We start from the raw sequence: 18,166 nt of genomic DNA, 5'->3' as shown, positions 1-18,166 counted from the left end.
AGGATGCTAAAATGTCCATAAAAAGGTGTGCAATACATAAATGTTAATTAGCTGATACTACATTAGCTGCTAATAGCAAGTTTGGAACCATCATCTTCTATGCCATATTAAAATCCAGGAAGTTAAAGAGGATCATATTCAGCCCAAACTTGCTCTTGTTAAAAATGAAAAAAGTAATACAAAGATATTAACTAACAGCAAAAGACCATCTCTAGTTTTTGTTTTTTGTACAGCCACAGTTCTACTTAAATCCCGTCCTTCCAAATGGTTCACTTTTATTTTGGCACTATACCAAATCAAACTCTGACTTCAATAGATTACTGTCTGTTTAAGTGGGGATAGTATCAGCTGTTTTTACCAGATCAATACTCATTTTTGCAGCTTGCTCAATATGAGAGATGTTTTGAAATGTTAAGCCATCTAATTTAAGCAGATCCAAGCAAAAGTACTTTAGTTTATCCACATTTTTGTGTTTGCCAAGCTTCACTGGGTCAGACAAATCTGGTCTCAAGTTATTTAAATAAGATCAGTGATCACACAGTAATGAGAATGATGGCATTAAATCATATGAAAATTTCCTTATTTTATGCTGTTATATCCCATAAATGCCTACAGGCTTACCAACATAGGTTAGGCTACATGCTCAGGATCCCTAAAGAACCGTAAACTTATGGAGGGCAAATTTAAACTCTGAAATATTAGATACTAAGTCAAAGCAGAATATACTCTAGTATTAAATATATTCTTTATTAAAATCAGTATCTATTGAAGACTATCATGTGACAGATATATTGGGGAGGGGGAAGGTGGGAAGGGAGGACTAAGCAGCTCAAGTTGGATTGTTAAGAAACATCCAAGGGTTAATGGGTGGGGACCAACAATAAACAAGAGTAAAGAAATATTTAATATCAAGGACTGATAAGTGCTATGAAGAAATTTAAAGCAGGGAACTAGGCAACACAATGATAAAGCAGGGTATTGATGGGGGCAGGGGTACTAAGGAGAGGCCTCTCTAACAATGTGACATTTTGAACTGAACGCAGTGAGGGAGAAAGCCATGTAGATAATCAGGGGGAAGAGTGGCCCTAGTAGAGGAAATAGCTCAAAGACCCAGAGATAAGAGCATTCCCGCTGCTGTTCAAGAAACAATGGAAAAATGGCAAGTTTCACTCAGAGATAAAAGAGACAGAGGGCAAGGGAGAATCTGTGGTCATGATTCTAGAAAAAAATGAAAGAAAAATGAGTGGATATGCTAAAACCAGATCCATGTCCTCCCATTTACCTCTTCACATAATATCTTCACACATTTTCTAACACAGCTTGCACAATGATTAAGAAATACTTACTACTGATCAAAAAGAAAAACGGATTGCAAAAAGGCCCAGGCTGGAAAAGGCCTAGCTAGATTGGCCCAAGTGAAAATTCAGAAACTGTGTGTTGGTAGCAGCCTGGTAACAAGTTATCTAGCATGTTCCTAAAATTTAAAACCGCAGTAGCAGCAACAAAGCATAAACAGTTAACAAAGAAATAAGATTTTTTGTAAGCAAGTTTAGCAAAAGAGCAGGCAATATGTTTTTAAACAAAACCTGCAGTCTCATTTGAATCACTGGAAAAAAAAATTCTCTTACTGAAGATTACCACCATCAAATCTTTGTTCAACTATCACTATTTCAATTAGCCTATTTAAATCTACAATGCCTCCCCCATCCACCTTCCATTCTTCATAAGCCTGTGTTTTCTCATATCACCTACCAACATACTAGATAATTCACAAAGTTATGTTTATTATTTATCATCTGTCTCACTCCACATACCCAGTTTAAATTCCACCAGGGCAGGGATCTTGGTTTTGTTCGCTGATGTATTCCAAGCTCCCAAAGCAGTGTTTAATATGAGAGGTGCTCAGGAAACATCTCTAAAACTCCCATACCTTATGGCAAACATTCAAACTGGTGTAAGCCGATGTTCCCAAGTTTTCTCCAAAAACTTTTAGTCAAAGTATGATCTGGGAAAATAATTCTAATTTTTAAAGTAATTGAGAAAGTACAACCTTCCAGCACAAACATTAACACCCAAGAGACCCAACATCTTTCTTCCCCCCAACACCCTTCTTAAAAGTCTCCCATCACGGGGCTTCCCTGGTGGCGCAGTGGTTGAGAGTCCGCCTGCCGATGCAGGGGACGCGGGTTCATGCCCTGGTCCGGGAGGATCCCGCATGCCGTGGAGCGGCTGGGCCCGAGGGCCGTGGCCGCTGGGCCTGCGCGTCCGGAGCCTGTGCTCCGCGGCGAGAGAGGCCAGTGTACCGCAAAAAAAAAAAAAAAAAAAAAAAAAGTCTCCCATCACGAATGCCTTTGACTTTTTTCATCTGCCAATTCTACTTCATTCTAAATCCCCACAGCCAAAAGTTTTCCCCGAGAGCCAGGACACTGACTAACAGTCTCGGAAGTCACACTTCATGGGTTCAAATCCTGCCTCTGTCACTGACTAGCAGTGACCTTGAACATGTAACAGCTCTCGGTTTCAGTTTCCTTGTCTGTGAACTGGCTAACAACACTACCCATCTCACAGAGTTGTGAGAATTCAATGAGATAACGCATGTAATATTAGACCAGTGCCTGGCACATGGTAGGCATTCAGGATCTGCTAGTTATCACTAACAGCTAAGGCTCAGGTCCCAGCCCTCTGCCCTTCCTTCCCAGAAACCTTAACCTCTGAGATTCCACCGTAGTCTCTATACAAATGTCTATTCAGACTCCCTAAATTCACCTTTCTGGTCTTGTCGGCTGAGGACAAATACTTTAAAGACTATACAAGTGTTATAAAAGAAAACTTGGTGGGGCTACTTAGATTTGGCAGTAAGGGAAGACCTTTATGAAGAGATAATTTTTTAAGCAGAGACAAAAATGGCAAAAAGAGGGTGATAAGATGACAAACAGCATTAGCATCACCTAAGAACTAGTTAGAAATGCAAATTATTGGGCTCCGCCTCAGACCTACTAATTCAGCAACTCTGGAGTTAGACCCAGCAACCTGTGTTTCAACAAGCCTTCTGGGTGATTCTGAAGGACTCTTAAATTTGACAACCACTGGTCTAGGGTAAGATTGTGTCAGAGAAGGGAATTACCAGACTTGTTTCAGCCTTAGGACATCTGCACGTGCTCTTTCCTCACATTTCAGGGAAATGCTACTTCTTCAAGCAGGAAATTTTCTTGTTTGTCTACTTTCTGACTCCCACTCCCCGCAAGAAAGTAAACTCCACAACAACAGATGTTGTCTATCTTAACTACCATTGAATCCCCAATGCCTAGAAGAGGTACGTGGAATATCTGTTGACCAAAATGAGTGAACATTTTCGGTATTTTTCTTCACTGCATCATTCTCCAGTCACCAGAAAAAGGTCAACAATATTTCCCTTGTTCTTACTTTTTAACATGTACCCTTGTCAACAATCTCAGGCAATTTGATCTTTAATGTCTCTCACATCCACTCCTTCCTTTCTATACCATTATCACCAGTCTCCTATCCCCTCTGTGATGATTAATTTTACGTGTCACCTTGATTGCCCATGGGAAGCCCAGATTAACCACTGTTTCCGGGTGTGTCTGTGAGAGTGTTTCTGGATGAGTTAGCATTTGAAACAGTGAAGTCAGTAAAATAGACTGCCCTCCCCAGTGTGGGCCAGCACCATCCAATCCATGGAGAGGCTAGAGGAATCTGTCCTCTTTTGCCTGTCTCAGTTTGAGCTGCGACACCTCATCTCATTTTCTCCTGCCCCTGGACTAGGATTTACATCATGAGCTCCCCTGGTTCTCAAGTCTTAGAACTCAGACTGAATTACACCACAGGCTTCCCTGGTTTCAAGGCTGCAGAGAGCAGACCTATTTATATTATATATCCCCTATTGGCTGTGCTTCTCTGGAGAACCCTCATACCACCTCCCTCCTGGCTGGTCTGATGAACTGCCTCTCATTTGGTGTCCTGTTTTCTACCTCTGCCAATTTTAATCCATTCTGTACTTGACTGCCAAATTAATTTTATTAAAACACTTTTCTTGCTAATATCATCATCGTTGTCATCATAATCATCATTCTTCTCAAAAACCTGAATTTCAAAGCTCCCTACTGAGCTGTAGAGACTGAACTCCATGGCCTGTCATCAAAAGCCCTCCAAAATCTAGTACTGATACCCTGTGCAAGAGTATTACCCTGGTGACCTCCCCAATGAAACACACCTTTGTGTAGTCTCCCTCCTATAACTCTTCACCAGGCCCAGGACTGCTTTGACCAGCAGACTGCGACAGAAGTGATGCTGTGCCAGTTCAAGCACCAGCCCTAACTAGTCCAGCAGATTCCACTTCCTCCCTCTTCGGAACACCTGCTCTTGGAAGCTCCCTCTTTCTGCTAATACTTTATTCCATTTACTCAACATTAACAATAATTCAGATCAGTTTGTATGCAATACACCTGAAAAATGCTCCCTTGATCCCCTTGAACTCGATTATAATTTTTCCTTTGAAGCCCCCAAACATTTTCATACTTCTTAAAAAGAAACAAATGTTCTGCCTAGTACTATAGTTATTTCATTCATTCACTGAATGCTTAACAGGCACTTACAATGTGCCAGACATTGTTCTAAGTGCTGACAATATCGCTAATATTCTATTTTTAAAAATTAATTAATTAATTTAAATTTTTGGCTGCATTGGGTCTTCATTGCTGCGCGCCGGCTTTCTCTAGTTGCAACAAGTGGGGGCTACTCTTCATTGCAGTGCGCGGGCTTCTCACTGCAGTGGCTTCTCTTGTTGTGGAGCACGGGCACTAGGTGTGCAGGCTTCAGTAGTTGTGGCTCGTGGGCTCTAGAGCACAGGCTCAGTAGTTGTGGCACGAGGGCTCAGCTGCTCCGCGGCATGTGGATCTTCCAGGACCAGGGCTCGAACCCATGTCCCCTGCATTGGCAGGTGGATTCTTAACCACTGCGCCACCAGGGAAGTCCCAATATTGCTAATAGTCTATACGCTATTCTATATGCTAGCCACCATTCTAAACACTTTTCTGGGTTCTCATTTAATCTTCAAAAAAGCTCCCTCCTTTCACACAGGGAACTTCAGGCACAGGGAAATTAAGAAACTTGTTTAAGATTATACTGCAAATGTTGGAGTCAAAATATAAACCCCCCCAAATTCTAACTTCAGAGCTTATGCTATCAACCATTTCTCTAAACTGCCTTCTGCAGATGTGAACAAGACAGCTTCCTGTTCTCATGGAATATGCATTCTACTAGTGGTGGTTAGTGGTATGGGGAAAGGGTAGTGATAAATGATACATATAAATCTATAAAATTACTTCAGAGAGTGATAATGCTATGAAGAAAATAAAATTCTGTGCTGTAATACAGTGACGAGAAGTTACTCTAGATAGGGCAGCCAGAGAAGGCCTTGCTGAGGAGGTAACATGTGGGAGAAGACCTAAATGTCCAGAAGAAGCAGCAAAGCAAAGACCTGTAAAGGAAGTTCAGATAAAAAGAACAACTAGTGCAAAATTCCTAAGACACAAATATCTTAGCATGTTTCAGGAACAGAAATAAGGCCCATGTGGCTAAAGGATGGTGGTGGGAGCGGAATGATGAGGTTGGAGAATTAGCCAAGGTCTTGTAGGCCACGATAAGGACTTTGTACTTTCCTCTGAGTAACACTAGGAGGTTTTAAGGAGGGTAATGACATTACTTGATTTATATTTTGAAATGTTAACTCTGGCTGATGCATGTTTAATAAACTCTAGAAAGGCTAAAGTAGAAACAAGGAAAGCAAGAAACAAGGAGGCAACTGCAATTGTCCATGTGGGAAATTATATATATGGAGATCAAACCAACAGGATTTACTGAGGGAGTGGATATGAGAGGGAAGAAATGAATCCATAGATGGCTCCAAACTCTTAGGCATGAGCTACAAAGTAAACGGTAATATTATTTACTGAGGTAGGGAAGATTAAAGGAGGAATTGGTTGGGGGTTAGGGTGATCATCATGTTTTGGACATATTATGTTTGAAATACTTATTCAATATCCAAATGGAGATGACAGGAAGACACCTAGATATGAATCTAGAGATATAAATTTGAAAATCTTTTTATATGGCAACTTCACCGAGGGTGAGTTGAAAGAGAAGAAAAAGGATGGAGCTCCAAGTGTCACTTGTTGAAGGGCACTCCAACATTTAGAAGCCAAGTAGACAGGCAGCAAGTATATCATCCTGTCACCCTTCTGGATTACAAGTTTTGTTGTTGTTGTTTTTTAAATTGAAGTATAGTTGATGTACAATATTATATTACACCTGTATGTTACAGGTGTATAATATAGTGTTTCACAATTTTTAAAGGTTACACTCCATCCATTGGATCACAAGTTCTTTCAGAGGCAGGACAGTGTCTCTTTCATCTTTATGGTACCCTGCAGAACTTAGCTTAGTAACAGAAACTCAGAGATGCTCAGTACATTCTAATGAGTGAATGAATGTTTGCCATTTGATTTCTCAAGCTTTCAATGAAGAAATATAATACTCGATAAAGGCAACAGTGCCTTGCATATAATGGACACTCAAATATGTTTAATGAATGAAAGAAAAATCCTGGACTGTGTTTTGCTATACACATTTTAGTACTCAAATTGTCCCAGAGAGCATGGCAAGGAAAGGTAGCAAGCAAGCAACAGCCTACATCTCCATACTTCCAACCAATGACAATCAAAAATGCCCTAAACCCTTCATCCTGGTCCCTCTTACAGGGTAGCAGGGGAAGATGGGGAATGGTACTAGAGACTGCAGCAAGGAAAAGAAGGGCTTTCAATTCTCACACTAAAGCAGAGTTCTGGCTTTCATGTCATAAATATGTATTAAGCACCCATTATGTGCCTGACACTAGAGTTAAGTACCAGGTATACAGCAGTAGGCAAAACAGATAATGTCCTTCAAAGAACTTCCATTCTAAAGAGGAAGGTATCTATTACATAAATAGCATATAGGTATGTAGTTATATTTCTAAGAATTTTGTGGAAGCACAGTAAACATATACCATTGCTCAAAATAACAGGGGGCCGAGGGTGGAAGGCAGGAGGTTTCTAACATGAAATACCTTAAGAAGTCAGGTTGGGAGGTAGGGAAGGGGTGAGAATTAGTTAGGTGGAGGTAACAGCATGTATCAGGGTTTTAAGGTAGAAAGGAATTTAGGATGATGCAAGGAATTTTAGATTGGCCAGTAAATGCAGGGCCATACACAGCACATTCCAGATTTTTAAAAACTTTACCTTAAGGTGTAGGAGTAGCAATGGAAAGGTTTCAAGCAAAGGAGCAACACGATCAAACTGGTAGATCTGTGTTTTTAAAAATCACTCTGAATGCTATGAAGCGAATGAATTGAAGGCCGCGGGGGGGGGGGAGGAAGAGGGAGGGACTGGGAATTTGGGGTTGGTAGATGCAAAACATTACATTTAGAATGGATAAACAATAAGGTCCTACTGTAAAGCACAGGGAACTGTATCCAATTCATATTTTAAAAAAGAATATATATATATATATATATGTGTAGAACTGAGTCATCTTGCTGTACAGCAGAGATTGCCACAACTTTGTAAATCAACTCGACTTCAATCAAAAAATAAAGAATAAAAAAAATAAAACAATGAATTGAAGGAAGGAAAGAAAAGGTTTAAGATTACTTAGTTATCCAAGTGAAAAATAATGGCTTGGATCAGGGTGGAGCAGTAGAAACAGTAGACAATTTCAAGATATATTTAAGAGATAAAAAAAAAAAATAGCAAGGCTTGGTGACTGAGCACACGCAACTCTCAGGTTCTGGCCTGAGCAGCTAGGTGGACAGAGGTGCGACTTACTGAGAAAGGATTCGCTAGACAAGCAGAGGTGGGGTGGATGGGGAAAGTATGAGCTCATCACTAATGATTCTCGCTATACACCCAAGTAAAAGCTCAGAGAGGGAGATGGATATGCGATTAGGTGCTCAGAAGAGGTCTGGGCTTTAGACACATATATGGGCATCTCCAGAGGTGGTATTTAAAATAACGGGCATGGATGTGATATCCTCAGGAGAAAGCACAGAATGGACAAGAAATCCTATCAATCCCAAGCCCCAAGGAAACAACATGTGGAGATAAGAAGAGTAAGAACTAGTGAAGAACAGGAAAAAGCAGTGGGCCAGAAAGGAGGAAAACCAGAATATACAGTGCTATGGAAGTGAAAGGAAGCATGTCTCAATTAGGAAAACAAATGGACAATGGTGATAAAGAACACTGAAATAAGGATATTAATGACGGTTAGGTTTCCAGGCCAGTTACAAAAACCCATTACATAGGTAGATTACAGCATTAGACTATCTTACCATGATGTAATGCAGTACAGTAATGAAACATGCAGGCTTTATAGATCCACAATGACCAGGTTTAAATCCCAGCTCCACTACTTACTTGCTATGTGGGTCTAAGTTTATTAATGTCACGATGCCTCCTCAGTTTCCAATTCTTAAAAGAGAAGGTAAAAATAATACCTACCTCAAAAGACTACTGTGAGGATTAAATAAACTAGTGTGGGTGTTTATCACTTAAAACAGTAGCTAGCACAAATTAGTTGTCAGTAAATGATAGCTACTATTACTTACAACATTGTTTTTATGGGAAAATACTTTCTGAACAACAGAAGTTTATAACCTTTCACTAATTTGGGATTGTCTCTACTCCTTATAAATTGTGATCTTACAGGTCTCATTACAAAAGCCTTGAGGGAAACGTTAGATTTAAAACTTACTCAAGAAGTCCTCAATATAGTAGCTGACCATTTTTAGAGAAGTTAATCATTGTTTTCTTTTACGGAAGGGTACCTCTCACACTCACTGCACATTCATACTATAATCAGAAAGAACTTATGTATTAGGAAATTCTAAAAACTGGTGGCAAAAAAAAAAAAGGCTGTTTCAAGTCAAAAAGGCAAAAAACAAATATAATTCTATTTTAAAACAAAATATTTCCATTTAGTCACTTTCTGGTGTGACTAAACACAACATCTATCATCACCATGATGAAACAGTCTGTCTCTTCCTGTTCTGTAACAAGACATAAATGTCAGGGAGAGAAAAGACGCAGGTCTGTAGCTTCCTGATGATCATCTTATTTCCAAAAGCATGGAAAGGTATTTATACTATCTAAACTAGCGCCATAAAGATTATTTCCAACCACATGGTGATAGGCAAAGATATGCTCATTTGGTCCCTGAAACTGAGAAGATCCCAAATAAATGGAGATTTATCAATATATGACCAGGTCCTATCTCTGAACTTCCATATACATACCAAGCACTATTTTAGAAACATTCAGAAATCTCTCTATACACTCTATTTAAGGTATCAATAAAATGCTTGAGTTTTCCCATTAGTGCTTTATTTTTCAATTATTAAAACAATGGAAATACCTAATATCTTATGGAGCTGTTATACCAAAAAATTGTTTACTCTGCTGTTTCCTATCAACTAATGAAAATGTTTCATTTCAGGACCAAGTAAAGACAAGGTAGGATGTAAGATCCCATGTTAGTAACAACTGAATGTCATTACCATCTGTTAGCTTCTGAATAGGTTACTGGAAACAAGGTGAGAGGCTAACTCCTTATGGATAAGTATCCATACTACGTCATCACAACTAGTATTCATTTCCACCTTCAAGAAAAACTGCCAAAAGGGGGAACAAAAATATTCAACTGATACACAAATTACGAAACAGCTTTTTAAAATGTTACAAAAATATGAGTAGGCTCCTGAAAGCACAGAATACTTAAAGGGCATATTTCAGATTCAGTATTTTTTATAGAACTGAAATGAGCGAGGACATCACAGTTTGAGGAATAAAATGAGGTACAATTAAGAAGTGTGTGTAGCCCTGTACAGATGGCCTGATCCTAACACAAGATGTTAACAAAGCAAGTTGATGGGGGAGGGGGAAAGCCTGCATTTTTCTATGCTATAATTTAGCTAACTCCACCCCCAAAATATATTTTAAGAGGGGAGGGGCTTAGCATTTAAGAATCAGTAATTTCCAATAAACAGAAAATAAATCCCTTTTAGATTATGTGTTCCAAATAAATCTACTTACTGTTTTCAAATGTGTTTGGGAAGTCATTCTTTGTTACTTTGATAAATAACATTTGGAAAATATGACAAGTAGATTTTAGTTTCTTGACTCAGAAGTATTCTGCTAAAAGAAATAACAGAAATAACTAGATAGCATTTGTTTCATGTACCTAATAAAACAGTTGTCATTTAAAACAAAATATGCTGCACAAATACCTATCACTGCTATTCCCTGAAGAGAAAGTAATTTTAATTTGTAAATTATGGTATTTGATGCAAAAGCTACTTTAAAAATGATAGTCAAATTACCACCAAAAAAAAAAAAAACCAAAAAAAGGGAAAAAAGTGCCATACATTTTTCATAAAACTCCTTCAAATGTCTTAATTGTATATAATACAAAGTTATGACTATTTCTGAAAAGTCTCAGCATTTAATTATTTAGCTCCAAATTGGCATATCACATTATTTTTTTAACCCCATGTCTTTTAAACAAAGGACCTAAAATTTTCTAAGAAAGCGTACTTCCCTTTTCTTGAACAAATTTTTTCTCATTCTCTCACAATCACCCCAAGGTACTATCTAAGACAAAGACCAGCTACTCTTCGCACATATTTTCCAAATCATGAACGTGGAACTTTTATAAAAACAAAGATAACCTAGAATACTGTAATATATAAAGTAAAAAAAAAAAAGTTCACTTCTGTTGTGACAATAATAAAGAAATCTGATGAGATCATAAAACCACGAAGCTTCCTGTTGGTAGCTGAGGATGAAGTCATTAGCAACCCAGGATTCCCTGGTCCTTGTAATCAGAAGCTGCACCTACCAGATTCTTCATTGTTCGGCAGAGGTGTCTTTAAAACACCCCGCTCCCGAATGGTCCAAACCAAACCACGCCTTCCAGTTATCATTCAAATGGACCGTTTCACGTTTCACAGTGTGGCACTACTACACATTTCCCGCGAGCTTAAATATCTAGTAAGAGTCAACATTTTAGATTCCCTTGGTCATGCTGGAGCAAAGATGAACTCTTGAACCCCACGCTACATAATGAATCGGGGCTTCAGAAACCGAGATGGAGAAGCATGCTTCTGTTCTTCAACCTTTATGGCCTTCACTGACCGCCCCTCACCTCCAATTTTTTCCCAACTTTAGTCACCCCAAGGCAAAGAGAGATTCCATACTTCCTGCTGTTGTTAAAAGAGGAGGACACCCAAGAGTAACTTTGAACATGTATACGAGAAATAGCTTCATCTTGGCCACCACTGCAAACATATGTCACCCAGCCACGGCGCAGCGTTCGCGCCCCAACGGGCCCCCTCCTAGGGCCCACGTCCCCGGGGTTCTCCCGCAGCACAGCCCTCCCGGGTCCCCCAATGTCAGGGACGCGGCTCCGCGCCTCTTCCTCTCCCGCCTCCCCCACCCTCACACTCACCGCCGGGGCCCCCAAGACCACATTGTCGGTTCCAATACAATGGAATGTCATTGCCCCGAACCCCTCGGCGCCCCCTCGTACCCCCGGAACCGGTCCCGAGTCTCCCTGATCACCGAGTTCAGCCACGAACCCAAACTTCACCATGTGAGAGCCCGGACCCGGGAGGTGACGGGGACCCACGACTCCCGCCCAATCCTCCCTTTTACCCACGGTCCCCGACCAGCCCCGGCTGCGAGTCCCGCACTGGGCGCCCGCACCCACCCCGAGACCACCCCACAGGAGTCCTCAGCCGTCTCTCCCGGCCAGGGCTAGGGCGAGCAGACGAGCGGAGGGCTCCCAGCCGGCCCGGACCCCTGGGCGGGGCTGCACAGGGGCGAAGGCCCCAAACGCATCCCTGGCCTTTCCTGGCTCACCACGACCCCGCCGCCCACCCTCCCTACCTGGCCTTGAGGCTGGGGCTGCTACCGCTGCTGCAGCTGCTGCTGGAGGCGGCGGCGGCGGCCGCGGCTCGGGGTTCGTAGGCCCAGGCGGGGGCGGGGGGTTGTGCGGTGGCGTTGGCGGGGGCGGCGGGGGGTGCGGGCGGCGGCGGCTGGTCGGCGAAGCCGGAGGTCGCGTAGTTCCTGTCCATCGTGGGGGTTGCGTAGGGAGGGCGGGCAGCAGCGGGGGCTCCTCTAGGGCCCAGCGAGAGGGGGGCGGGAGGGGAGGGAGGGGGCGGGGGGAGGAAGAGGAGGAGGAGGAGGAGGCGGCGGCGGCGGCGGAGGGAGCTGGCCCCCTCACATGGCCCCGGCGGGCGGACGGGCGAAGGGCGCGCAGGCCGGTCTGTGTCGGGGGAACCCGAGCCGCGGTGCGCGGCGAGGCCCCAGCTGGGCGTCAGAGAAGCGGCGGCATCCGCGGCCGGGACTCACGGCGGCGGCGGCGGCGGTCGCGGCGCCCCATGTTGGTGGATTTCCCAGGATGCACCTCCCGCCCCCCTCCGCCCCGCGGCCTCGCCCCGCCTCCCCTCGGCGCCCCGCGCCCGCCGCTCGCGGGCCAGGCGGGCGGCCCGTGAGGCCTCCGCCGCCACCGCCGCCACCGCCGCCTCTGGAAGGCCAGCCGGGGCGGAGAAGGCTTGAGGCCTGTCCGGCCCAGCCGGCTCCGGGAAGGCGGAGGGGCGCCCGCCAGCCCTAGCCCAACGGGCCGCGGACTTCCCGCCCTCGTCTGCTCCAAGGGGAGCTGTCCGCGCTCGCCGCGCCCCGCGTGGGAAGGGGCCGCGCCTGCCGTTAGTCCTCGCGAGGGAGGGGAAGTTGAACGGAAACCCAGCGCAGGGTGCTGCAGAGGGGGGAGGCCTGTCAGCGCTTTGCCTGGAGTTCGTTATTTGACCCTTCGAGTTATTTTGAGCGACTCAAATACTCAGTTCCCACATCGCGATTCCTTTCTCTGCGCCTCGTCCCAAACCAGAAACAGCTGAGCGGGCTGTTTTACAGTTCCGTTTACTCCCTTCCTGCCCAAAGCTTGGTGGGCTAGAGGACCATTTTCCTGCTGTTAGGGGAGATTTACATTCAAAGAGATTGCAATTCAAACGTATTATTTTCCAATCCTAGTTGAAGGACTTTTCCCAGGGGTTCTTATTAACTGTCCCCACCCCCTCCTTGGCGATTTTTCTCATTCTGGGTTTCAGAATCGTCTGTCCCAAGATAAATACTGCCTCTTCATTGATTAATGCAGCTACCATCTGGATGACTTTAATTACCATAAATTTAAACTCACTGTGCACACGTTGTGTTGGACTTTTTGTTTGAGACTTGGAACTTCAGCAGGACTCTACCCAGACATTTCCGGTCAGACCTCCACGCTGTTTGGTGGGAGGTAAATTAAAGATTATTTGCGGTTCTTCTAGTGTATGTCAGAGCTGTGTTTCTTTAGTAACTCACGAGTAGTGAAACAGGGATCATAGAAATCATCATTTGGTCCTTAAGGCATAAAGTAAAAGTTTAAAAAAAACAGTAAAGTTTATTGACCACCACCCTTAAAAAATCAATACAGGTTTAACACCTATTTATGTGCTTAGCAGAGAAATCTATCCCTCAAGATAAGCCTGACACAAAGGTTAAGCAAATCAGACAGGCATAGTAGAAGTAATAAATTTGATACATTATCTCACCATTTAAAAAGCAGTTTAAACTTCGGTAATACCTGGTATTGGATCTGCTATTCCTTCTGAGATTAATTTTGTTCTGGAAGATTCTGTTTTCCTCCTGGCGCCTACATCCTTTTGTTCCTATTCATTCCTTTTTGTAAGTCTTTCGGCACCTGTGATGCTTGGAGTCTGGTCCGGGGTGGGAAAGCAAGGAAGTGAGTAGTCGTTATTTACAAATGAATTCAAATGTGTGGACACAAGTGACTTTGCCAATTTTATGTTAATCCAAGTATGCATTTACTGAGGATATCTTTGAAAAGTGGTTTTCTTTGGGGAAGGAATTTGCCAGATAATATGAGATCCTGCAGAGAAGTAACATAAATCTTCCTTACAACATTTACTTTTCTTATTGCAGACTGGAGATCTGTAATCTAAATAAAACAAAAAATTTTTTTTCACTACTAACTATTCATTTATAAGTATTTTTGTGAGCACTAAAGTTTTGGCTGTATGGAAGGTGTAGGAAGTGGAGTGGCATGCTATAAATGTTTTATGGCACTTAGTTTGATGCCCACAACTGGTACTCAGAATGAGTTATGCAGGCAATACCAAACATGTGGCAAAAAAGCCTTTATAGTCCCTCACACCATTATGTAGTTCGTTTATGTCACATAAATCAGAGAAAAGATATTAAGGGGAAATTTTAGTGTTTTATTTATTTATTTAACAGTAAATTTTATTTTATTTTTATTTTTTATTGGGGTATAGTCTTACAATGTTGCGTTAGTTTCTACTGTACAGCGAAGTAGTATTTTTAAAATAATATTACTCTGTCACCATATATGATGTTCCTTTGCCCATTAAGTGAAATTTCCCTAGTTTACCCTAAGTCAATGCAAGTATATTTCCAATGTTACAACATGTCTACAAAATAACATCATAAAATCTTTTTGGTAAAATTGATGGCATTATCTGAAGAATGTCTTCTTCCCTACTGAAAATATACTCCCAACACTGCAAACGTTTCATGTTCTCTTTTAGGTTTTTTTTTTTTTTTTGCGGTACGCGGGCCTCTCACTGTTGTGGCCTCTCTCGCTGCAGGAGCACAGGCTCTGGACGCGCAGGCTCAGCGGCCATGGCTCACGGGCCCAGCCGCTCCACAGCATGTGGGATCCTCCCGGACCGGGGCACGAACCCGTGTCTCCTGCATCGGTAGGCGGACTCTCAACCACTGCGCCACCAGGGAAGCCCCATGTTCTCTTTTAAATAATCCACAACCACGCTGTTTAAGTCTGATCTAGACCACCTCAAAAGTCTACAATGAGCCTTGTTGTTCTTGTTTTAAGTAAAAATGTTCATTCCAGTCTTTGCCTGTGGAACTTAAGATCCAGGTCAACTGTTATGTCTTCCATGACATTCCCCCAACTTTCCAAGGCAAAACCAATTGCTTCCTTTTCAATTGCTCTATGGTGCTTATTATATTTAACACCATCTTGTTGCATTGCAATTCGTTGTGTATTTGCCCCTTTCCCTCACAGATCATGAGTTCCTTAAAGGCAGGAGTTGTGTTTAATTCATCCTTGTATCCTCAGTACTTACCACTACTCCTGACATTATATTAGGCTCTAAATACATATTTATTGAATGAATAAATACAATTTTTAAAATACCCATTCAGAAATTCCATTTAATCATTTACATACTCCTTTCTAGAAACAAACAAAGACAATTTGGTTGCAAGATGAATTGAGACCCTCCACTTAAAAGAGCCTTTCCTCCTCCCCCACTCTCATCTTCACTTCCTTCTGAGTTTATTGACGAGAAGTTAGTGATGCCTTAGAAAATGCCCATGAACACTCTCCCCGCATTTCCCAACCTTCCTTCCATCCCATTAGAAAATCACCGAGTATTTCAACTGGTAGGAAGCTTGGAGTAGTTCATCACCCTCATTCTGTTGTTGATGAAACTGAAGCCCAGGGTTCAGCTTGTTTTAAGGTGATAGAGGCAATCAGTTGGGGGAGGGAGTAATGGAACTCTATCTCCACTGAGGCAGCCTTGTTTATTAGCTTGTGGGGAAATGCAGAGTTTAGGGTTAACTGATTAGAAATGTAGTCAGTAACTCTATATATTCCAATGTTACAAAGAGACCAACCATGAATTCGAAAGATACAAGAAGGTCAAGTTTTGTGGGAAGTAGGTTGGTTAAGGGAGGGGGCCTTAATTTTCCATTTTTCCTTTCTCTTCTGGCATTGGGAGGGGGAGCTATAAGCCCTGTCTTTGCCAGGGGAGAACTCATTTCAGTCTCTTAGGTCAACATCAGAAATTAAAACATCAGAAATGAAGTAAGTCCCACTATCATTTTCTCTGAGGCTTGACCATACCAGTCATCTTTGGCTGCTCTCTCTCTTGCCTATCATACGCTCCAGGGTGACAGCAATGGAGTCAAAAGAGCTGCATTTAAGCCTGCTTCTTTGGAAGCCACAGGTGTCACTGAAAGACGGTGATGAGTGACATTCCTCCCAGTGAGGAGAACTTCAAGAAACATACTTGATCATCAATTTTGTATGTAGAGGAAGGGCCTAACTATGGATATGGATGATCTCTTGAACTCTGGTGACTGGTTTAGCTGATAGGGGTCTGGAAGAAGCCAGGTTGAATGACTAGAGACCAAGAGATCTGGGGATAAAGCACAGTTTAAGTATGAGCTGGAAAGACAGGGGTGTGGCCTGATCATGAAGTCTATCATTGAGTGATATCTTTTATCTCCCCGAATAGATTAGAGGAAATTTACACCTGTTTCTGTGGATGATAGCTCTTGTCATCAGAATAACCAATATGCAGAGCGGGGGAGGTGTCGCCAGCACCACTGCCATCACTTCCTCAGTCATGCCAAAGCACGAGTTCTCTGTGGACATGACCTGTGAAGGCTGCTCTAATGCAGTCACTCAGGTTCTCAATGAGCTGGGAGGAGTTCAGTTTGACATTGACCTGCCCAACAAGAAGGTCTGCATCAACTCTGAGCACAGTGTGGACACTCTGCTGTAGACCCTGGGGAAAACAGGAAAGGCCGTTTCCTACCCTGGATCCAAGTAGTGAGGGCCTGGGCCTCCAGCCTGCAGGATGGACCAACGTAGACACAACTCTGATCCTCTCCTGCCTTCCAGACAGATCTAAGACCTGGCAATCCTGCTCAGTGATGGGAGTTCCTGCAGAGACCTTCACTTGCCCTGCTCCTCTGTAGCTTCCCTGCAATAAAGTCCAGCTGCTTTTGCTGGGGGAGGTGGGTGGGCAAGAATAACCAATATGTATCGAATACATAGGTGCTAGGTCCTGTGCTATGGGCTTTGCATGGTTTATCTCATTTAATCTTCAAAATATCCTTACAATGTGGCTGTTGGTCACTATTATTTCCATTTTATAGGAAATTGAGGCTTAATGACATTAACTGCCCAAATCATATAAACTAATGTAAATTGATAAGAGTGCAAGTGGAGCTTCAAACCAGCTATGTTTGACTCCAGAACCCAATAGGCTTGGTTAAAGTGCTACTGACAGGTATCTCCACTAAAGAGTTGCTATGTTTTCTTTTATAATTAATGAATGTTTTGTGGGTACTTTAAGACTGTAAACTCCTGAAGCATCATTCCTTCACCACTGGTTTTATTATCTGTATTAGTTTCCTGTGGCTGCAGCAACAAATTATCACAAACTGGGTGGCTTAAGACCATAGAAATTTATGGTCTCAAAATTCTGGAGGACAGAAGCCTGAAATCAAGATGTCTGCAGGGCTCTGTGTGCTCCCTCTGGAGGCTCTAGGGGAGAATTCTTCCTTGCCTCTTCCAGCTTTTGGTGGCATTCCTTGGATCGGCTACCTCACTCCAGTTTCTGCCTCTGTCTTCACATTGCCTTCTCCTCTGGATGTCTTTCTCACCTGTCCTTTATAAGAACACTTGTCACTGGATTTAGAGTCCCGCCGGGTAATCCAGGATGATCTCATCTCAAGATCCTTAACTTAATGACATCTGCAAAGACCCTTTTTCCAAATAAGGTCTCATTCACATGTTCTATGGATTAGGAGATGGACACAGCTTTTGGGGAACCACAAATCAGCTCACTACAGCATATCCACTGATGATTTTTTTTTTTTTTTTTGCCGTACACGGGCCTCTCACTGTTGTGGCTTCTCCCGTTGTGGAGCACAGGCTCCGGACGCGTAGGCTCAGCGGCCATGGCTCACGGGCCCAGCCACTCCGTGGCATGTGGGATCTTCCCGGACTGGGGCACAAACCCGCGTCCCCTGCATCAGCAGGTGGACTGTCAACGACTGCGCCACCAGGGAAGCCCCACTGATGATTCTTGATGAAATCAATTATTATTATGGTTACCAAATTGTAATTTTTGTATCTCCATCCTTTCTTCTATAATAATTAGTTATCATTCTTCTACAAGAAGGAACTTTTCTTTATCTCCTATTTATCTACTTTATTTCAGTAT

At 42.8% G+C, this 18,166-nt stretch overlaps 1 protein-coding gene and 1 pseudogene across 3 annotated transcripts in view; one reads left to right on the top strand and one right to left on the bottom strand.

Annotated features, from left to right (window-relative positions):
* QSER1 (glutamine and serine rich 1) overlaps positions 1–12,518 on the bottom strand; it is a 78,604-nt gene extending 66,086 nt beyond the window's left edge. For both annotated transcript variants that reach the window (XM_081239134.1, XM_081239133.1), the window contains exon 1: positions 11,997–12,518. In XM_081239134.1, coding sequence (XP_081095260.1) covers positions 11,997–12,184 — 188 coding nt within the window. In that variant the 5' untranslated portion in view covers positions 12,185–12,518. The remainder of the gene's footprint in view (positions 1–11,996) is intronic.
* A 4,024-nt stretch (positions 12,519–16,542) lies between these two features.
* Positions 16,543–16,765, top strand: LOC308620232 (copper transport protein ATOX1-like; annotated as a pseudogene). The gene has a single exon. The product of its transcript is annotated as a copper transport protein ATOX1-like (transcript).
* Positions 16,766–18,166: the final 1,401 nt, after the last annotated feature.

This window comes from Mesoplodon bidens (genome assembly GCF_964165515.1).
Source record: "Mesoplodon bidens genome assembly, chromosome: 7".
NCBI classification, from domain to species: Eukaryota; Metazoa; Chordata; class Mammalia; order Artiodactyla; family Ziphiidae; genus Mesoplodon; species Mesoplodon bidens.
Note: the sequence above shows the minus strand (reverse complement) of the source record. Positions and strands in the feature narration are given on the sequence as shown.